A 22,655-nucleotide genomic window follows, 5' to 3' on the forward strand; every position below is an offset into this window, starting at 1 on the left:
CTGGGCTATTCATTGTGCAAACAGCCTCCTTCCTCTCCATGCCAGCCCGAGGGACACGGCAATGGCAGAGTTTATTATAAACTGAGTGGAGGAACAGACTATTGCTGGAGGAGATCCAGGGTTATAAAAGATTGGAGCGGGGAGGGGGAGGAGGAGGGAACAGGACATAATTTGTGTTTGTGCGTGAGGGGGTGCAGACTGTTGGTTTCAGCGAGGCATTCCCCAAACCCTCAGGACCTCTGCCTGGTTTTGGTGGGATTTTGTGCAGTGCATCCCGTGCTGTGTCAAAGCCCACTTACTTTTTATTGTATCAATCATCCTCTTTATGCAGCACCACGACTCGGAGAACGCTTGCAGGTCCTGTTCTGAATGAGCTGCGCTTGCTGCCAGCTCAGCCTAGTTACTGCTGTAACTTAGTCTGGGGGATGGGAGAAAAAGGTTGCTGCTACTTTAAATATAATGCATTAAGAGGATGCTGGAAAAAGGCCTGCATGCTGTAATACCCAGCCATCGAGTTGGAAAAGGAGCCAGATGTAATACAAAAGAAGAAACACAGCCTCTTATGGATGCTGCACTAATTCATAAATCAGGTGAATCAGCTTAGGCAACTGCTGTGTTTTTATGCCTCTGCTGCATGGAGAACTGCATGTTGGATGCTTTTATTTGAAGTAATGGAACCAGATAATCCTTTGGACCAGGACAACTCCAATGGTAAGAAGTAGGAAACATAGAAGACAGAGGGGAAAAAAAGGATAATGAGAGTGTCTGAGTTGCCCATCCTGCTAAAGGCACAGGGGTAGGCATGTGTTTGTACTGTCTTCTGCATGGATAAGTGGAAATGAATGTGGGAATGTGCTTCACAAGAGCTTAGAAATCCCTCTGTTTACAGGGGCTGGAGACAAACATGTAGTAGACTGATACATTGAGATATTTATTCTGCTGGAAGGAGCAGGAGGCAGGCAGCATTAAGCTGTCTCCTGAGCAGTCTGTGCAGAGGGAACAGGGACCTGTGCATTCCACCTTGTTCAGCTTGGGGGGCTTTTTGCCACTGAGAGAGCATGGAACTTTGTGCCGTATGTGCTGTCAGATGTAGCATTTGGGAACAGATTCTTTATCTGCAGAAAGCTTTCCTACAGGCAGATGCATGAGTAATTTACTTAGGAGGATATATTTAGCCAAGGACCACATAAATTCGCCCTGGAATTAAAGTACATGGTTAAAAAAGCAGCTATTCCATGGATTTATTGCATTCCACATGCTGATGTTCTGCTATCCAGTGTATTGGAAAGCACACAAAAAAACATAAATTGAGGGGAAAAGTTGTTTGCAAGTCTCATTTCTCTGTTAGTGAAGAGAATTGGCTGCATTGAGGACAACAAAGTATTCATGTTTATGAAAACAATTTCAGATGGTGATTTTTGGAATAAATTGATTCTCAACTGTTTAATATGCATTCAGTATATTCTGAATACAGCTTGAAATCCACTAAATATTCCACTTCCCACATAAATATTGTTCAGGAAGTAGTTATGGATTTCCCACAGCATATTCTCTGCTGGTAAACAGAGCTTCAAGTCCAACACAACTGCAGTTTTAATATCACAGAGACCTAAAACTGTGTGGAAAGAATGTGGTTAAGGGAATGAAGTAACATTTAAACTATGTGAACAGTTGACTGGGCACATATAAGTAGGCAGCACTGCTTTACTTGGGGCTCTGTGCCCTGCTGAAATAGAACTTAAAATAATCAAGGACAGATTTCAGTGGTGTTTCAAATGATGATATTTGCATGAAAATATTAAGAAAGGGGTCTCACACTTCTTATTTCTCTTTTCTATTCTATTTCATATGTAGTTATATTAATTCCTCTCTGGAAGAACAGCATCTACCTCTCATGTCTCATACCTCCTCTTAGACACTGAGACACAGAATTAAATCTCATTTTCTTTCCAGCAGGAAGTTTTAGGATTTCAGAGAAGTGCATGCAGAGTTGAGCTGATATTAACAAACATGTAAGCAGGTGTTCTTGCCCATCCCAGTGTTAGAATCTGGCATTTAGGAGTCACAGAGAGTGTCTGGGTTCTGAGGGAAATACAAGTTTAACTTTATTTTCTCTAATATGTTAAATTCCTCATTAAATTTAGAATGCATAATTTAAGATACATAGGTTCTCATTCTTTTCTTAGAGACATGTGAAGTATATTCTGTCACATTGTGTAGAAACTTCGTTTTCCTACAAAATATTTGAATAAGTCAGCAAACACTGGGAAGGTTCATAGGCTGGGAAATGAGAGATAAGCAAGCACTGCTGGTACCAAGGATCTGGGGAAAAATTTCATTGCTTCCCCTTCCTATGTAAATGCCCATCTTCTTTTAGTTGTGTTTAAATTTCTTTGATTTTAACTATCTCATTGTAAACAAATGGGTTGAACCATTTATTGATCACAAGGTCAATTCCTTCCCTGTGCTGCTGCTGGAGCTGCAGGACTGAGGGACTCAGCTGCTGCTCTGACATCCCAGGCATTGTTTTGCATGAATTCAGTAAACAGAAAGTTCTGAGAAATCAGCCAGCAGAGTGCTGTTCAGGAAGATTTGCCCCTTGAGAACGCTCCGTTGTTCTGGAAGCTGCTCCTCGGTCCCTTGGATATCCAGCAGCTCTGGACATGCTGGGAGCTGCTGTGTTTATCCAAGTGGGCTGCTCATGTGACAAGTCTTAATGCCTTGGGGAGTGACCATGACTTAAAACTCCTGTGCTTGCTGGAAAAGTGCCTTTTTACCTTCAAGAATGCCAAATCAAATCCCCTTTTCTGCCAGCCAAATGAAATCCATTCTTTAATTTTTGCTCTACCTGTGGGTTAACCCTCTACCTTAAAATTCAGCCCTGGTTCCTTCTGTGTTGCTTATTCCCAGCACAATCAAGAGATGACTAATGACAGAAAAAGCTGTTCTGAAGAATTTGTGGCAATAATGTATTGAGAGTTGCTTTTTGTGCCTCCTGCAGCCCTTCCATTTGCTTACTGACCTGCATGAATTCAGCTCACAGGACGGTGGTGGAATATTCAACACTGGGAAGCTGTCTCTCATTTCTTAGCACAGGAGGTTTTTTTCCTAAACAAATTACGTTGCCAACTTTTCATGGAGATGCCTCATAGATTTATTATTGCTTGTAGCTGAGCAGGGAATCACCACTCATTTATGTGGGGGCCTGACATGAGATTTAAGAGCTGTGTTGGTTGCCTTGACGTAACAGCCCCTGGAATAAACCCTGTGGGTTTTGCATCACCTGTGGGTGCAGTGCTTACTGGATTTTTCTCTGTGATTCTCCAGGGAGCTGCAGCGCTTGACTGCCTTGAACACAGCCTGACAGGCTGCTCTTCATCTGGAGATTTGTACAGGGAGTTCTGTAACTTTTCTCCTCCACATGGGATAAAGGCTCACAGAAACTTACAGGTTCTCATACAGCTTATAAAAATCATTAAAGCAACCCCCACATTATTTTCTCCTTCTCCCCCACCCATTATTTTCTTTCCATTCTCTGGAATGCAGGCATGTAGAGAAACATTATTGTCATTTTGTGGTGGCTCACAGCTCTGAGTTTTTGAAGTGTTCTTTTTATTGTAGTGACATGGATTTACTTCTTTTCACCAAAAAAAAATTCTTGGAAGAAACTTGCTGAAGAATGTGCTGATTCTGAAACCATAACCCTAAATTACCCATTTTGGAGGGATGACATATCAGAGCTATGGATTTCTCTTTTGTACTATAGCCACTTGCTGCTCCACAAATAAGACAGCTCAGCAGCTTTCTGCAAGCTGCTCAAGATTTATAAGATGTTTTATTTGTGTGCAAACTCTTGAGTACAAAATATCTATGAATTATGTATTCTTTGTGTCTTCTAATTGCTCAGATCTCAGTTTGTACAGCTCTTGTCAGCACTGGAACCACCTCTGAGTTTATTCTTTTCTGTGTCCTGACAATATTTCTTTGTGATTCAGTTGTTAATCCGTAAAGAGCACAAGATTTTTATTAGACTTTTTGAACAACCTTGTAGACCAGATCCCAGCTACTGGTTTTGGTGGAATCATATTCCCTACACAATAGGTGTGAATCACAGACGCAGATTTTGTGCCACAAAGAAATGAAATTAAACCATAGTGCTTTAATAACACAATAATTACAGCATATTTTTTCCAGTCTCTGACGTGCACATTGAGCCAGGTGAATTACTTGGATGGCAGCCAAGCTTGAACTTTGCTGTTGGTAATTGAGATTCTTCAGGCACTGTTCGAGGGCAGTAATGACATCCTGGCCTCAATGACACCTTGGCCTGCATTAGAAATCACACCTGGTAGAGAGAAAAGCTGAAGCAAGGATTGAAAACATGGGATTTTTTGCAGGTTATGTGTGGTAGCAGAGTTGAGTGGGAAAGCTCCAGAGGAATGGGAGCTCAAGGATTGAGCAGATTACTGCACAATGATTTGTAGATGCATTCTGTAATTTCCAGCTTGGAAATTGAGTTGGGGACAACCATTGCATGCAGTGGCTTCCTCTCAGTCCCTGCTGAATTCAGGAGAAGGGGGCAGAGCAGTCAATAAATGAGCATCCCACTGGATTATGGGCATTTAACAAGGGAGAACCACCCAGATGGAATCCTGAAGGAACATCCAACGAATGGAATGTAACCATCCATACTTGGAGGTGATGGAAATAGTCACAGTCATCTCTTGGTTCTTTGGAACTAAAGAAAATGGTCTTTTCCTAGTCAGGCCTCTCTATATTTCTCCTAAAAGAGAGGAACTTCAGATCATTGTGAGGGATCCTCCCAGATCCATCTGTTCCACACAGCACTGCCAGTCTCCCTCAGAACTTTCTACATCAGCCAGAGCTGGAAGGAGAATTCACCATAACTGGATGGGATGGAAGAGTGCACAGGAAGGGATTTCCTGGGAGCAGAGATGAGGAGGAGCTCCAAGCATACATTTGATGTATCCAGGTGTTTATAGGTGAGAAGTTTTTCCATTAATGAGACTCTGCTAGCAGCTGAAAGGAACTGGAGGAGCCCAGAGGGAAGTGTCCCTTGTTAATGAGATCTGAGCCCCACAGTTTGACCCAGTGGGGTTTCTGAACCCTCCAGCCAAGGGTTGTTGGGATGCCATTGGTGAAACTCAGCTGTTGGCCAAGAGCCTCCTCTGCTGGTGCTGCCCAGAGAGATGGATGGGTGCTGGTGCCTCCCATCCCTGGCTAACAAATCCACCCTAGGGATGGATGAACAGAATGAAGAGCTGCTTACCCTGAGCCAGTGTTCTTTGTGACATCCAAATGGGACATTTGCCCAGGAGGTTCCTCAGGCATACACGGGGTTATCCCAGCACTTGGAGCATTGTGGGGATCCTGTTTGGATTTAGATGTGCTTCCTCTCTGAGCATCTCCAAGGAACCAGCACATGGAAAAGCTGTAATTGCAGAGCATTCCTCCTGCTGGTAGAGGCTCGGAGGCCCAGCATATGCCTCGCTCAGTGAGTCAGTTGTCAACATGATTTTGGCTGCTATGGAGCTTAGTGCAGGGATCAGAAAACACCTGCCAAAATGAGGCTTCAGAAAATGTTTGTTTTCTAGCAGATCTAGATATGCCTCTAGTTTTGTTTTACACCTTTGAACACTTCTCTAGCTGCAGCTGGAGGTTGGTGGGCAGCTGTGGCAGATGTTACAACACCAGCCCTTGTTCTTTGTGCTGGAGCTGCTTGTGTGGGTTTGTTTGCTTAGCGTTGGGTGGGCAGGGCCTGGCTGATGGAGCAAAGCAATGCCTCTGGATGTGGGTCCTGCTCTGAGTCCTAGGGAGAAACCCTGATACTTTGATGCAAATAGCATTCTCTTATTTGGTCCAGAATGAATAAAAAGGAAAAAAAAGACAAAATAATAATAGTAAAAGTTAGTCCAGAGTTCACAAAATTTTATTGTCTCTCTGACTGGCCCTGTGTTTGCAGAAGTGCTGTTAGAGCCTTTCTCCTGGCAGGGAGAATATCCCTGAAGAGTTTTTCACAGTCCATGTGTCAGACAGGAATGCAAAGGATCAATTTACAGCCAGAGACAAAGATCTGAAAATGTCCGGGGGGACCTGGGGGAATGTTTCTCACCCCAGACAGTTTGAGTGATGGAAGTGATCCCGTTTGCCCGGGGTCCAGCCCTGAGCAGCAGCAGTAAAAGCAGCAGAGGCTGTGCTGCAGCAGAGCTGGGGCAGGAGCACCAAGCACAGCACAACCTCCCCACAATCACTTCTGTACAGAGCTGGAGAGAATTCCAGCGTGTTGAGGAGAGCTCAGGAGTGCACCACGGTGTTCCAGGGAGAGCCTGGGTGCTGCGCCTGTTTCCATGAGGAACTGGCTTTGTTCAGCTGGTCATCCTTTATTATTGGGTTGCAGCTGTCAGAAAAAGCAGGCAATGAGCTGAGGAGTTGTATTTAGAAGTGCCCTCTGGATGGGATGGTTTGGAAGTTGCACAGAGCAGTTGGAAGTAGTTTCCAGTTCAGTTTGGCCAGTTTTTTGATAATGGTTTTACTTTCCCTGAAAGCTGGTAGTAATTTTTTTTTTCATATATTCTTAGAGATATTTGTTTTATTGTCATTTAAAGTTTCCTGGTAAACTTCAGGCAAAACCAGAGGATGTATTAATCTATTTCATGTCATTTGCAACAGGGTCTGTAAAGTCAGGCCTTAATCTTAGAAATGTATGTATTCAGCAGAAGATGGCATGAGGGGTTTGTCTGAGTTGCCTGCAAGAGCACAGGCACAGTTCATCCTTTGTTTTGACTCTTACAAATGATTGTTGTTTTTAAGACTGGAAAAAAAAAAGGTTTAACTGTTGTGACTTGAAACCCAAGATGAAGCTGATCACACAAACTCAAGGCACAGAAAAAGTGATCAGCGTTTAGGATTTAGGGAGAAAAGCAGGTGCATTCAAGTTGAACCCAGTGCAGAGCACACTGAGGGCTCTGACCCGCCTGCCTGTGCCTCTGCCGAGGAGAGAGGCAGGTTTTATTTTCCCTGCTTATTCATTTTCTGAGTCATTCATCTTGTGCTATAGCTATTGAAAACTGTAACAGAGTCTGGGAAGCACTTGGCTTTTGAATGCTGCCTCCTGATTGGGCTGGGGAATGCTGCTGTTCGGGAATAATGTGTGAATACCATCTGCTCCGAGGAGCCGGAGCCTCCGTGGATTCTGCTGGAGAGGCACCTTCAGCCAGGACTGCAGGCACAGGGAGCACGCCTGCCTTCCCTCTTTCTTACCCAAACTTTTACTTGGCGCTGGATTTCCTTTCTGTTTCCCTCTGGAACTTTTTTTGTGCTTTGCCTGAAGGCTGAGTTGCTTCTCCTGTGGGTTTTGGAGGTGTTTTTCCTTTATTTTTTTCCCTGTGAGGGATTTCTTCTGGGGTTCAGCATGCACACCAAGCCGGGAAGTAAATCAGGGAGTTTTGCAGCTGTTTATTGCAGCACGAGAGTTAACGTGGAATGTCTGAGTTGCTTTGAGAAACTACTTCCAAAAATTTGACCTGCTTGTAAGAAGGTAAGCAGGGAAAGACTTTGGAATTTCGGGACTGATTTTCTACTTGCAGGGGGGGTTGGTTTTTTTAGGAATGAATGTGAATCATTTGCAGTGTACAGTTGCCTCCTAGCAATGTCTGGGATCAAAGACTGGGTTTGTCTCTGAATTTCTTTAATGAGCAGAGTTGGAACAATGATTGTCTCTTTCTCTTTTGTGTAGCAATTGTTTTACAATAAGTCTTAACCCAAACTTTCTGCAGTGCGAGTGTAATTATAATTCAGAACAGCAGCTCATTTTTGGGTTTGTATCTTTATGCTGAGAACTCTCAGGTCTCATTTTCCTGCTTATGGAATCTCTTTTTCTGTTATCTCAGACCAAGCACAGTTAGTTTGCAGCAGTCTGTATTTCCTCTAGCAGAGGACCAGATGTAGTTTGTGAGCCTGTTAAATCCTGCCCACTAATGACCTGCTGAGAGAGCTGGGGCCATTCCTTCACCTCAGGACAGCAGAGCTGGGGCCACCACTCTCTCCCTGTTAGCACATCCTGAACTCTTGCATGTGACCTCTAAAATATGGGTATGAATTCTTTTTCTGCAGTTTGTGTTCCAAACTGAAACCTTTGGGTTCCAGTCAGACTCTTCTATATCTACACAAAACAAAGTTAGCAAAGGGAGGGCAAGAAATATTAATGGTTTGTAAAATCCTGTCCCTCCTTCCAGTGAGCCACATTATTCATTTTACTGTGGTCTGTTCAAGGGGGAAATCTGCAAAAAATAGTTCAAAGACTTTGCTGAAGACTCACTGTAATTTATTTTTGACAAATACCTGATTTTTAGCTTTTTTTGTGTTGGTGGGTTAATGGTAACTGTGCAGCAAGTGTGTGACTTGTTTACTGATATGTACTACAAGGCAAATGTTCAGTACCTGTAATTAAGGGAGCAGTAGATTTATGTAACTGATGCTTGATCTGACCTGAACTTTTTCTATCCAGTCGAGTTCAGGTAAACAGGAGAGGGTTGTGCTCCTGCTGTGCTTCCTTGCACCCAGGCACCAGCATGGAGCAAATGTTCCAGAGTACAGCAAGGAGCTGTTGCACTGACAGGGAGGCATCTTTTCACTTAGTCATTATCCTGGCCCACTGCCAGATCATCAAAAGCAGCTCCTTTAATGAAGAAAAAACTTGCTTTGCTGTAATTAAGAAAAGTGTGGCAAGTCACGGAAGGAATTAGGAGCTGGGCTTTGATGATCCCTGTGGGTCCCTTCCAGCCCAGGATATTCCATGGTTCTGTGAAGGAATGCCTGGATCACACCAAGCTCAGCACCAGCACAGTCCATCAGCTGGAGGGCGCTGGGCTTGCTGGGGACATGGGACATGAGGGCTGAGGTCTCACAGTGCCACGTGTGCCTCTCCTCTTATGGATGCTCAAAAACCTTTGAAAGGTCTGGTGTGCACCAGTCCCAGTGGGGTTTCCAGTAATATCTCATTTTGGGGACAGAAAAGCTATTTCTTATTCATTGATAACAACAACAACAACAACAGTAAATGCTCACTTAGTTCCATTTTGCTGGAATTGCATTGTCAGTCATAGATTTTCCAGCCTGTCACTGGGCTGTTGGGTGATGATTATAATGAGGAATGGAATCCTGACCTCTGAACTCCACAGGATCTCTTCCATTCCACACCTGGCTCCAGAAGGTTCCTCAGCCACTGGCAGGGGGGACCAATAGAATGTGGGATGTGGAATCAGAGCTCTGCAGTTCCGTGGGATGTCCATATGCATGCTCAGATCAAACACCAGCTGGTTGGAAAGATGTGTTTATTTTTTGCTTTTCATGCTTCATGCAACAGCAGTTCCTTGGTTCACTGGCCTGACTGTGATAAATATTTTTGCAAGGGTAGAGTTTCCTGGCTGTAACCCTTCTGCAGAGGGTTCCTGCTGGATCCCTCCCAAACCCCTCCACAACTTAGCACTGGTCAATATTTCCTTTTAATGGCATCCTGTGTAGCTGCAAAGCACTTTTTGTCTGCCTGCCTGTGGCTGATGTGCTGCTCTCATCATCAGCTCTGCAATGCTCCAGTGTTCTTCCCTCTCTAATCCAGATAACTTCATGCCAGCTTAAATGTGCTGCTTTTATCCTCTTCTTCTGAAGGGGGGCTGAGTTAGAACTGCCTTGTCCAGGGTCACACACAGGGAGATTTTCTCATGGCATTGCAGTTGCACAGCATCTCCTGTGTTCCCCATTAGTCCTTTGCCATTCTTCTTGCTCCACAGTCTTCCTCCTTGCCCATCTCCCTTTCTTTGCTCTTCTTCCCAATTATAAATTTCTGGAGGACATTTGTCATTTTGCTGTGGAGAGCACAATCCACCTGGCATGTATTGGGAGTCTGGAAGATCTCAGCACAGGTTATTCAGCAGGCCAGGATTTTTGTTTCCTTGAAGATGAAGAATTCTCATTTTCACTACAAGAAATTTCTTTATTTTGCTAAAGGAGCAACTCTGGCAATGCAACATCATTGTGTATTTACAGACTAATTTCAGAAATCCACACAGATTCCTTTCCTCTTCTCCACCACCACAACTCTCTTGTCTGACTTGGTTGCCAGAGTTTCTCTGGGAGTTCAGTCTCACTTAATTCACAAAGAATGTGGCTCCTTCTGCCATACTCAGTGCCTGGAGTCTAAATCAGGACATTTCTGGTGAACTTCAGCTTAAGATAAGTCTGACCTACCTAGAATTGAGGCTTCCAGACCCAGAGTGATGAGACTCTGCCATTACCATGAAGTTCTCTGCCTGTATCTGTGCTAGCCTTGCCTTTTATATAATCTAATAGTCCTTTGCCAAGGAGTAAAATGTAATAGGAACTATTTTTGTGATTTTGGGAGTATTTTTGCTGGCTCTGAGCTCCTTGGAATAGATGCCGCCTCCTGTTATGATGTCACCGCTCCTGGTGCTTGCCAGTAGACTATCAACATTTTCAAAATCAAGATAAGAAAATCAAGATAAAAAACTGGTATTTTGTCTCCATGTAGGTCAGATGAAGCACAGAAACCAGTTTTTTAACAGAAGAGGAGCATTGATGGGGAGAGAAGGATTTCAGAAAAACTGGAACAATCCAGTGGCAAGCACAGGAGACCAGAGAGTTCCTGGTTTCTGGTTCAGACTATGTGAAACCATTTTGCAGAGCAGCTGTGGAAGTGAAAATCAGCAAAAGGAGGGTTGGTTTAGAATTGCCTCATGGAAATTTTGGAAGTCTTTCTTTCTCTCAAGGAATTTCAGCCCACATCTTCTCTTTTGTCACAGGAAACTGCCAACAGCCTGCCCTGGGCTGGCCTGTCCTTACATCCCTGACCCAGAATGTCATTCTGGGAATGGTACAGAGTGACTGGAGCAGGGACTCCAACAAATCTTGGGAATTTAGTCTTGGAAAAAGTGTAGCCAGAGCTTCATGGCAATTTTGTGAGGGGCTTTTGAATGCTCAACCCTGATTTCCTACTCCCTTGTTCTGAGATTGTAATTTTTAATTCAGGAGCAGAGAACTGAAGGCAAAGAATAATGTCAGTTGGGATGAGGCTTGTACTAAACTTCCAGCTGCAGCCCCATCTAACAGTGCTGAAATTAAATGGCTTAAGGACAGTGTGGAAGAACTGAACCTCTGGAGTAAAGTCAACGTTTGAGAATTGGAGTCTTTTTTTAGTATTTTTGGTTAAAAAAATACTAAAGACCTTTTGAGATTGCTGTTGTTTTATGTGCCTTTGGAAAGTGCGGCCTGACTTCTTCATCTCAGGCATTTGAACCATCTAAGAGCAACTTGGTGGATTTTTTTAAAGTCCTGTTTTGTGAATGTTAGTGCTTTGTCAGTAAATCAGTTCAGTTCTGGTTCTTACTATCATTTTCCTTGCAAAGGGATCCCTCATCAAGAAATGTTCTTGAATATTTTAAGCTAATTATATATGTACATATTTTGGTGTTGGGTAGAGATTAAATATAAATTAAAAACCAACACAGAGAAACATACTCCCCAATGGATTGTAAGAAACTTTCTCCCACTGTAAAGAACTTGTGTCCCAGCAGATGTAACATGGATATTTTGAGAGCACTGGAATGTTTAAGGGTTAAGAGATGGCTCTCACAGATGCTTTGGATGTGTTCTCTAGAGGCCAAGCCAAGGAACAGTGTGTCCTGTCCTTTTGTCTGTCCTGATTTCTAATGAATCAATCCCTGATTTTCCTCCAGTGAATGGGCAGACATACACCTTAAGAGAAAAGACACTCATGTCTCTGTTCATGATCTTCCATGTTTCAGGGAACATTGAAAACTTCCAACCCTTTCCTTGTTGTTTCTTCTTTTACCACTTGAAAATGTTCTTGGGAGATTTTATCTTGCTCTGTGGATTGCTGGGTGCATTAACACAGCTTCTGCTTGCCAGAGCTCTCACTAAGCAGAACTGCTTTCAATAAATCATTGGAACTTTGGAAAGTCTGGAGTTCCAGTCATGGCAGCTCAGAAGAGGGAGGGGGAAACAGGAATACAAGAGTTTTTGCAGCTGGGAAAGAGCAAAGGTAATTCTCCACAGAGGAGTCTGAACACAGAGGTCTCTGATGGAAGGCTGGGGGTATCATTCTCTTACAGGCTGGATTAATATTTCATCCAAAGAGGTGGAACAAAGTCTTGTTTTGGTTGAGAGTGGAGGAAGTGAGTGATTCAGCTTATTTTGTCAGGCATCTCCCTGCCTGTGAGAAGGTGCAGCACAGCATTTTTGTAGCCATGGAGAAGGAGTGCTGTGTCTGGAGTGCCAGTTGGAGATGCTGGAGCAGTTGCTTGGCCTTTGTCTCAGGTCTGTGCAGCTGATCCCTGCCTTGCTTTCCTGAGCAGTAAAATCTCCACCCCAGATTTAAATCTCCCTTTGTCAGTGATTGAGGCTCATACCCAGCACCTCTATTTCATTCATATCCAAACTGCTCAAGATTACCTGTGTCTGTCAAGGTTTGAAGTAGTGATCTTCTTATTTCTAATAAATCCTTTAGCATGAAACTGGCTTTAATCCCCCTTTGCTATTCCTGTTCCCGTCCAGGGTAAGCTTGGAAGTTTTTTTTTTTTTGTTTTTTTTTTTTTTTGTTGTTGTTGTTTTTTTTTAATTGCTACTTGCTCTTATAAGCCATACGATGCTTTTGATAACAGTCATCAAATTTTACAGCTATCACTATAATCTCAGTGCTGTTAACCATCTGCATCTCTCCTCATGTTCTATAGAAACTGAGGAGAAAACAAATACGTGGTTAATTTTAGCACATCACTCCTTTTAATGGATTCTGTGTCCCAAGTAGCAGCACTGTTTAATGTGTCTGCAAACAACCTCATGGAAAGGAGGAAGAATCCACACACAAGGACATTCCTTAATGGTTTCCAGCCCTTAGGGCTGCATTGCAGGGGTCAGGAGTGGGCTGCAAAGGGTTTGAGTCCTACAAAAGGACCTGTTTGTTTGAGTTATAACTTCTATAAGTTGTAACCTCTGTTTGGGGATTTTAATTCCATGGAATCTGAACTTGAGACATCATCAGACAAAGTCAGGTGAAGAGTCCACCTGTGTCTGTGCCTGGTGATGAGCTGTGAGCAGTAATGAGCAGAGCAGGGAAAGGGGAGAAATCTCACTTGAATATAGAGAAATGTGGGCAAAAAGTGTGGAGAAGCTGTGCTCTGTGAACAGGCAGGCAGGATGGACAGAGGCCTGGGATCCAGGGCTGGGATCCAGGGCTGGGATCCTCCCCTTTGATCCTGGAAGAGGCAGAGGCAGCTGGAGAGGAGCAGTGGCCCAGCTATCGGGGCAGCCCATGCCCACAGCCCAGTGGCTTTAGGGAGCCATTTATCCTCCTCACTTCCCAGCATCCAGCCCTCAGGAAGGGCTGCCAGATGTCACACCTCATACAGGATTTCCTGTGCTTCACCTCAGATCCTGGGATTTGTTTAAACCATGTGCAGTATTACCTTCCTTGTGCCTGAGCTGAAAGATGGGAATCACTTGACAGGCAGTGACCTCCCAGGCTGTGCTTCCCCAGCTCCCTTGGCTGTTCAGGAGCCAGAGGAGGTCCCGTGGTGCTGGACAGGTGGAGATGCAGCTCTGGCATCTCTCCATGGCCAGGGAACACTCCTGCTCCTGGCAGGGCCTCCCTGGGGAGTGTCAGCCCCTCTGCTCTGACACCCAGGCCTGACAGAAGCACCACACCCTTCACCAAGGTCATTCTGCTGCTGCTGACCTTCCGGGAGTGCCAGCTGCTCTGCAGGTGCTGTCTCACCTGAACAACGCACAGGAATGTGCCCTTCATTGAAATATACATTAGAGTAGGCTAAAGTTAAATATTTTTTTTTAATTACCCCCCCCAAAGGATGTGAAGAGAAAGCTGTATCTCACTTGTTGTTTAACTTTTTATGTTATGAAAACCACAAAGGAAAGGGTTTATTATTAAAGTAATGATAAAATACAACAGAGGGACTGAGTCAGAGATAGGACTGCCTTGAGAGAAAAATTACCATTTCATTTAGGCTTCACTGGAGTGCTCAGGATTGGTGTTTAAGATGTCACCAAAACCTTCCAGTATTATATTTAACCATTGTGGAGACATAGAAGGGGCCCCACAATAAAAATGATCTATTTGAAATTTTCTGATCATAGTGCTTTAACCTTTATGTTGCTGACACACAAGATTCAAATCGAAATTCACACTGAAAGTCTGTAATTTTATATATTCCAATTTTTTATAGGAATCCATTTAAAATTACACAAGAAACCTCTCTTCATCTTCTGAGTGTTCCACTGATTAGCATAATTTATAGCCAGTTTTGTGAATAAGGTGATTGTACCCAGGTGATTGCAAAAAGGTCTGTGGATCTCAGCTTTATAAATATTATTCTGAATCTGACTTTGTTAAAGTAATTGATGTAGCATGAATCAGTGCTGTGCAGAGCTCTTCAAGTGCAGAGACCACACACTGTGTAATCTCTGGAGCCAGTCCTCATCATGCCTTTGCTTTTCTTAGCAACAAAATTAACTCCATCATTATAAAATTTAGCCAATACTTTACCTCTGCAGTCAGAATCTTCTCACATGAGATTCAGCCCACGCTCTAAATCCTGCCTTCCTTATGTGTCACTCTTTGCCTCAGAGAACTGGAAAAGTGACTTTGCAGTGGCTCAGCAGAGATGTTCTTACACCTGGAGGTGTTGCAGGGGAGCCCTGGGAGGCCCATGAAGCCCCTTCCACACTGTCTGTGGCAATCAGAAACCTCCAAGGCTTCTCCTTTGGAGGGTGCAGCCCCAGCTGGGAGCTCTGGGAAGGGAGGAAGAGCTTTGTCTCTGCAGGCAAAGCTGGAACTCAGGGTCAGCCAGGTGAGAGGAGGTGCCCAGGGCTGAGCAGGGACATTGGCACAGACAGTGACACCCCAGCCTTGTGCTGGGCTGCACAATGAGCCCTGCAGAGCCTCGGTTACAGGATGAGCCCTGCAGAGCCAGGTTTACAGAATGAGCCCTGCAGAGCCAGTTCTGGGTTACAGAATGAGCCCTGTCTCAGAGCCTGGGTTACAGGATGAGCCCTGCAGAGCCTGGGTTACAGAATGAGCCCTGCAGAGCCAGTTCTGGGTTACAGAATGAGCCCTGCAGAGCCTGGGTTACAGAATGAGCCCTGTCTCAGAGCCTGGGTTAAGGAATGAGCTCCACAGATCCTGAGCTGGGCTCCTCGTGCAGCTGTTTGGCTGCTCGGGCTCCTTGTGCCATTGGATTCTTTCTCCCACGTTCTCTTCCTCCATGAACACAGAGCTGCCAGAAGGGCTGGACGGCTGCCCAAGAGCTTTTAAATGCTCTGGTTAGGAATTGGTGGGAACCTTGTGTTTGTGTTTCTCTAAAGAAGTTTTATGGCTTTTTCCTGGTGCTGCTCGTGACAAGGTCGCTTTGAGGGAGGAGGATGCAGGTCACCCACTGCCAGAGCCCCCTGTCAGCGTGTGAGGGGTGACACAAAGGGGACAGGAGCTAAAATCTCTTGGAAACTTCGGGTGATATTTCATCTTGAAGCAAATTCCTGGAGAACTGCTGAGATGAGACAGGCACAGCTCTAAAGCTGCATGTTTTATAATGGTGAGATTCTGGGAGAAGCTGGAATGCTTCTTACAGGAGAGTAGGGAAATAAAGATTCCCAGCTGTTAATAATAACAAGCCAGGGATTCTTCTTGTTCAAGCTGGAACAGAATTGCCTGGAAGTCCCTGGAGAATTCCAGTCCAGCACTAGACATTTGAAAGATTTGGATCCCGGTCTAAAATATTTCCACTGCTTGAGCGGATTTCCAAACTGAGCTTTTTTTATCATAATCCAGACAGAAAATGAAATTTGTGGTACAGTCAGCCATCAGCTGAAGTATTTTGAGAGGAGTATGGTGACTGGAGAGTCTGCTGTGTGTGCAGGTCCTGAGCATCCACTTGGGAATGGAAGAGACCTGAACACAACCTCGTGTGTTGCAGCTGGCTTTGAAGAAATCATAGGAATCATGGGTTTGAGGTTCATTTATAGGAGAAAAAAGAAAGGAAAAAAGAATGCAAAAGCCAGCATGGTTCAGTGTCTGGGCACATTTTCAAGGCCTCTTTTATTTTGAGTAATTAATTCTGTGTTTTATTAGTAATGAAAGCAAGGGCTATTTTGTGCAAGGCTGGAGCAGTTCAGGGTGACTCGGCAGGAAGTTAAACTGATGTAGCATTACTTCTGCAATTTATCACCTGCCTGTACTGCTTACTCAGGGAATAATACAAATTTGTCATTGTTCAGAGCAATTATATTCTAAATTCACTTAATAATTACCTCTCAAACCAGAAAACTTTAAAGAAGTGATTCTTTTATAAGTAACTGAGAAAATCTCTAGCATGACATCTCTTCTTTGAGGCAGTGTAAATGCAAGCTGGCTTTTTGGTGATCTGTTTCAAATTAAGTGATTTCATTGCATAAATGTATGTACTGGGGCTTGAGTGTGGTGTATCCAAATGCTTGCAGCCTTCTTACACATTTGTAATGATTCCAATAATTCCAAATTAGGGAGGGTTTTTTTATTTGGTGGATGAAAAATCTGTTCTATTTTGTCTTTGGTTAAGGGAACTCGAAATACTGGGTAGTATAAATGTGCAGCTTCAAAACTGGTCACAATTGTTGGTAGGACTGGTAGGCATGGCAGCTGAGCACAGACCAACCAACTTTTCTTTCCTGAACCTTTTTTCTGCTTCTCCAGGTGTGGAAGGGCCGGGGAGCTGCGGGGTCCCTGCAGCAGCCCCAGTGCAGACCCAGCTCTAATTGATTATCCCAGCCCAGCTTTGGGGGTCCTGCAGTCCCTGGCCAGGCCCTGCTGAGTTACTGCACAGCTTTAGGCAGCAGACTTTTACTGACTGCAGCAAATAAATTTGCTGTGCTTTATGGAGCAAGGAGAAGCTTGTTTTCTGAATTTTAATTGTCACAATAAATCGTGTTAAGATTGTGTTCTATTAGACTGCAGGAAATGAATGCGAGCGGTTTGGATCTGGACGTTGGTGGGAAGGTGTGCTGCTCACAGGGCAGCTGGGAAAAGAGTTTTCAAATCTGACTGAGCAATAATGAGGGTGATAAGGATTGTAGAGATCTGGAGTGCAGCTTCCCAGGAATCCCCACTCAGTCTTGGGTTTACCTACAGGGATTCTCTTGTCCCACTGGGGACTGAGTGATGATGATTTTCTGCTTCACAGAGGAGAGGAAATATTTGCAATGGTGCTCAGAGAGCTCAGGCACAGGGGATGTGAGAGGGGAACTTGTGTCAGACTTGAATTCTGGACAGTGCTGAAGGATGAACCTCTGCTCTGGAGACAGGCTGACAGGGCCTGGACAAAAGGTTCCAGGGAGATCTTAGAGCCCCTTCCAGTGCCATAAGGGGCTTCAAGAGAGCTGAAGAAAAATGTTTTGATGCTGTGACTTGGGAATTTGGTGTTAATGAGTGCAGCAATGAAGATCAGCAGATTTTATTCCCAGCCTTGTCCCTGCTCTCAGGGGAGGAATATTGGTTCATTTCGCTGAGGGATGGCTGTGCCCCTTGGGATCAGGAAGGAGCTGCTCTCGTCCTGGCACCGGGACAGAGTCCAGATCTTTATTTGCAGGATTAGAATGTTTTCTGAAATATAGGCCAGGTTGAAAGCTCTCCATTGCTGTATCTCCCAATGTTCTGCTGGAGAGCTGGAGTGATTGATGAGCATTTCTCCTTGCAATTACAGATGAGCAACAGCAACCCACAAATCATGGCACGCTGGGTAGGAGTTCCTGAGCCGCTCTCTGTAGTCTGGCCAGCAAATCATTAAATCAAGCGAGGATGAGCAAGGGGCTGCTGGATGTTCTCGCCTCAGCACAGCAGCTGAGAGAGCTGAGTAAGCTGCCTGAATCAATCCCCACTCTGGGAGTTGAAACACTGCAGACATGAAGCCTGTCCGTGGCCACATAAAAGCTGCATTATGGCTGCGATTTAGGGGACTACGCCTAAAGCAGCTCTTTGAATCCCTAATCCTGGCATCTCTGAGGGAGGAAAGCAGGGAGGCTGTGCTCGCATGTGTAAAACTTTCCTCCTGACCCTGACTCAAAGTGGGGGACCTGGCCTGCAGTGAAGCCAATCCATGGGGAGTTGATGTACAGTGTAAGTTGTAATGAGATTTTTACAGTACAGATCCTAGTACATATATTTAATATCTGACAATTCAAATAGCTTGGCTGGCAAACACACTGAACATTGCCAGATTTCTATAAGATCCTGTGAATTCCTGACCTAGATATTCCTTGGAGGAGGGAATTCACGAGCAGGAGAGAGACATGAACCCAGTATAGTAGACTGGCCTCCTCACTCCTGATCCATTTCCCTTATTTCTTCTGAGTATCTTTAAAAACTGCAAAACTGGGTTAATAAAATGATTTAAGAAGATCAGCTTACTCTTAAAGTTGTTCCAAGTTCAGTCTTTATACAATTTACCTTATGCTTGGGGTACAGAATAATGAAAATCTAAACAAACAGAGCACTAAGCCTCAATCCTACATGTAAATCTGTGCACATGTGCTGCAAACAAGATAGCACCCATGGACAGATTTGTTTGTGTTGCCTTATGAGCCAAATGCTGTGGTTTTGCTTCTTTTATTTATTCAGTCCTGAAAGAATTTACTGTGAAATCCCACCAGGCAGAGACAAAGACTGGAAACCTGGTAATCTACAACTGTACAGGAGGGTCAGTTTATGGCCTGAATGTGCTGGAGAATTTAGATGTGGAGAGACTCTTTCATAGTGAACTGACATGAAAACCTGTATTATTTCAGGGCTTTGCAGCATGTAAATTGTGTTTATGATGAAGCTAAAGCTTGGAAAAACCAAACAGATCTAATCCAGATTTGCTATTCTGATGAATTTTTTCCTTCTCAAATGAATTCAGGATGTCAGATTATTCAGTCCCAACATGACAAGGGCAAGACAAATTAATTAGCTTAAGCTCCGTGGGTTGTTAGGGTTTTGTCTCTGGGTGCTTTGTGTGAGGGTGTACAGGGCACTGCTGTGGGTGATTGCCCATGGCAGGGGGAAGAGGGGTCCTTCAGCTTCACCCCAACACCTCCCTCCCAGCCACACTGTCAGTGAAAAGTTTGAATTCTCCTACAGTCTGGAACTGAAGACCACATTTCTAGTGCACTTCTGATATTAAACTACTCTCCTGACACTGCTCAAGAGTCACAAGTAATGCTTTAAAAAGAAATTGAAATGTTTAGTTGTAGAGAAAAAATGGCCAGGTCTGGTCTCAAATGAGCATGCAATTTTTAAAAATGCTGGGCTCCACAGTACCTGGAACTCTTCTTACATGTCATAACCTTGTTAAGGTAATTACAGTAGATGGCTTTTCTGCAAGGGAATCCCCTGACATTCTTCCTTGGGAGATTAAATCTCTGCTGCTGTTCTAGGCAGATTCTGCCTGAGTGAAAGTGTCTCCTACCTCCTTTAAAAATATCAACAACCAAAGAGAAGACAACACTTAATTCCTTTTTACAAAAGGAAAAGAGAGTCATGTCTTGGGAAGAAGGGAAATCAAATAAAAAAATTAATGCTAGAGAAGAAAGGCAAGAAATGCAGTTGCCGTGGAAACCGGAGCATAAGTAGAAACTTTGCAGCAAAGAGCAGAAACTAAAAATGAAAAAGCAGAGTGGTGAGGCTTGGCAGATAGCCAGGAGCTGCCTCCACCTCCTCTCCTGTGCTCCTGGTGGGATGTTCTTCGTCATCCTCCCACGGCCTGGAGGTGCTCTGGGCATTTGGAGAGCAGAGCTGGGCCTGTGGGTCAGAGCCCCTCCCAGGGGACAGCGAGTGACAGCACTGCTTGGGCTGAGGCAGCTGTACCAAAACCCTCTGTGAGCTTCAGCTTGGGGCCTCTTCCATGGGAGAGGGGAAATTCACTGGGAATGGTCCTCACATCACAGTGGGCTTGAGAGAGAGGGGAGCTGCTTCATCTGATGGTCACAAATCACCAGGCAGGTCCTTGATTCTTGTGTCCAAACCAAGGTCAGGGGGTGCACTGCAGCAATAACTCCTGTTCTTCAGTGCTTCTCTGATCCCTTTACATAGGGAAGAGATCCCCTAAAGTCTGCTCCAGGTGCTGCTGTGCCTCACACTGGCTGGACACCATTCCTCAGCCCTGTGATCCACAGCTCCCACCTGGGAGTCACATTCCACGTCAGAGCTCTGCCCTGGGCACAGGCTGTGTTCCATGGTGGTTGTTGGCTGCATCCCCCGTGTTTCTGGAAGCAGGGCCCCATTCCAGATGTGCAGTTTTGTCCAGGGCTCTGGGATCATTTGATGCTGGCACGTTTAGCTCAGTTGTACGCAGTAAGTAATGCAGTCATTGGATTAGTAATTATTAAATCCACATATGCTTTTTAGTATGACATGGAAAAAAGCAGGTTGGGAAAGCTGGGCAGGTTCCCAGGCAGGGCTGTAAAACCTTTGTGATAGCCAGGAAGTGATTTGGGTGAAATCTTGGGAGCATACCCAGGCCTGAGTGCTGTTACAGATGGAAGCAATGAAACCTGGGCTCTTCAGATTTCCTTCAGTCATATTCTTGGAATTCAGCACGGGTATAAGAGTTTAGCTGATTTGCCCTCAGACTGGTCAGCATCTTATATACTTGACTCCTTTTTTATGAACAAAATAGAAAATGCAGTGCAAGTCAAAAAAACCCACTTGACCTCTTTGTATGTGAAATCTGGGTGAACTTACCTGGGATACAGCACCACGAGTTAGGAACTGTTCCTCAGTGTGTCACCAGAAGTAAAACCTACACACGTTTAACTCTGCTGCATTGCCACTGACTTCACTCCTCAGCTGACTTGTCATCGTCTCACCTGGACTATTCCTTATTTGATTATTATTTCAAAACAAGGATTTGTGGTTGTTTGGGGTTTTTTAGGCTGGAAGTAATGAAGCTTCGAGTAACAAACTTCACTAAAAGGGATGTTAATTTTTTAATGTTTTTTAGCATTTGGGCAGGGGAAAAAGCAAGGAACATATTTTCTAATCCCCCGTAGAAAGGGGTTTCTGAAAGGAAGCCGGCTCTTGGGAGGGAGCGGTGATCCCGTCCCGGGGATGTGGCAGCGATCCCAGGCGGAGCCGGCGCCCTCCGGCCTGCGGGCGGCAGCAGAGCCGTGCGGAGCGGAGCGGGAGCATCCCCGCCTGCCCCGGGACAGGGACAGCGCTGGGGGACAGCCCTGCCCGGGACAGCAGGGACAGCGCTGGGGGACAGCCCTGCCCCGGGATAGCTGGGACAGCGCTGGGGGACAGCCCTGCCCGGGACAGCAGGGACAGCGCTGGGGGACAGCCCTGCCCGGGACAGCAGGGACAGCGCTGGGGGACAGCCCTGCCCCGGGACAGCAGGGACAGCGCTGGGGGACAGCCCTGCCCGGGACAGCAGGGACAGCGCTGGAGGACAGCCCTGCCCGGGACAGCAGGGACAGCGCTGGGGGACACAGCCCTGCCCGGGATAGCAGGGACAGCGCTGGGGGGACACAGCCCTGCCCCGGGATAGCAGGGACAGCGCTGGGGGACAGCCCTGCCCGGGACAGCAGGGACAGCGCTGGGGGACAGCCCTGCCGTGGAACAGCCCAGGCCGGTGCTGGAATGAGGGAACCCCAGAGCCAGCGCTGGCCACAGCAAAGTTCGCACCTTGGGCACTTCCCCGGTGCTGCCTTGAGAGGGAATTCCCTGCGAGCAGCTGGATTTGCAGCAGGGCCGTGTCCAGAGCAGAGCAGTTTTCCTTAGGCTTTAACGTGCTGACACAGCACTGGCGTTCCTGGCGTTTTCAGCTGGAAAAGCTCCCTCCCTTCTCCCGGGTTCCTCCATGTTCCGTGTGTTTAACAAATGTTTTTCTGAGACCGCTGACATTGTATCGGTTTTCTATGGTTTAAATTGAAACTATCTCGTTTCTGTTGCAATAGTAACGCAGTGATGGACACTGAGTTGCTGTTTGTGACCTAGGAATGCTCAGAAAAGTCAAACCAAATTGCAGGGAGGTGTACAGTGCGTGTGTGCAAAGCACAGCCTGGCCACAGCTGGGAGAAGCTCCACAATACCCTGTATTATGTGCGTTTATACCCAGCTCAGTGTGTTATGGAAGGAAGTTTATGAGTGAAATGACCCAAACAAAAAGAACACTCCAGTTGCTACCAAGATGACATTCCAGGCTGCTCCTGACAGAAACAAGATGCCTTCCATGTAGGATTGCCACTTACTGTGTGGAGATAACCATGGGCTATTTCCTGGAATTGCTAAGAATGAGCATTTTGGGAAATTCCAATTCCTGGTGTCTGTTTTCAGCATTGTTGCTAAGTGTTTTACCTCCTCACTTGGAAACAGACATCACCCAAGGCTGCTTTCACTGCTCTGCCCAGGGTTAGGGTTGTGCTTAGAGTGTGTCCCTGCTTGCCAGGCTTGTTTGGGGGAGATCTGGAGGAAGTTTGCAGCCCTGCCTTGATGAGTTCTGTTAGAAGCAAAAGTGCCTTTGTATAAAGAGCTGAACAGGACCCTCCAAACCCTCCTTAGTGACAGGAATGTGCAGTCT

At 45.4% G+C, this 22,655-nt stretch overlaps 1 protein-coding gene across 2 annotated transcripts in view; it reads left to right on the top strand.

The window, feature by feature from the left end:
• Positions 1-432: 432 nt before the first annotated feature.
• The window catches only part of DAB2IP (DAB2 interacting protein), a 154,714-nt gene continuing 132,491 nt past the window's right edge, over positions 433-22,655 (top strand). The window contains exon 1 of one of the 2 annotated variants that reach the window (XM_059486171.1): positions 433-590. In XM_059486171.1, the coding sequence (XP_059342154.1) occupies positions 473-590 (118 nt within the window). In that variant the 5' untranslated portion in view covers positions 433-472. Of the gene's footprint in view, positions 712-22,655 lie in introns of both variants that reach the window. The other variant, XM_059486172.1, reaches the window with a different exon arrangement.

Source organism: Ammospiza nelsoni, chromosome 20 (genome assembly GCF_027579445.1).
Source record: "Ammospiza nelsoni isolate bAmmNel1 chromosome 20, bAmmNel1.pri, whole genome shotgun sequence".
NCBI lineage: Eukaryota > Metazoa > Chordata > Aves > Passeriformes > Passerellidae > Ammospiza > Ammospiza nelsoni.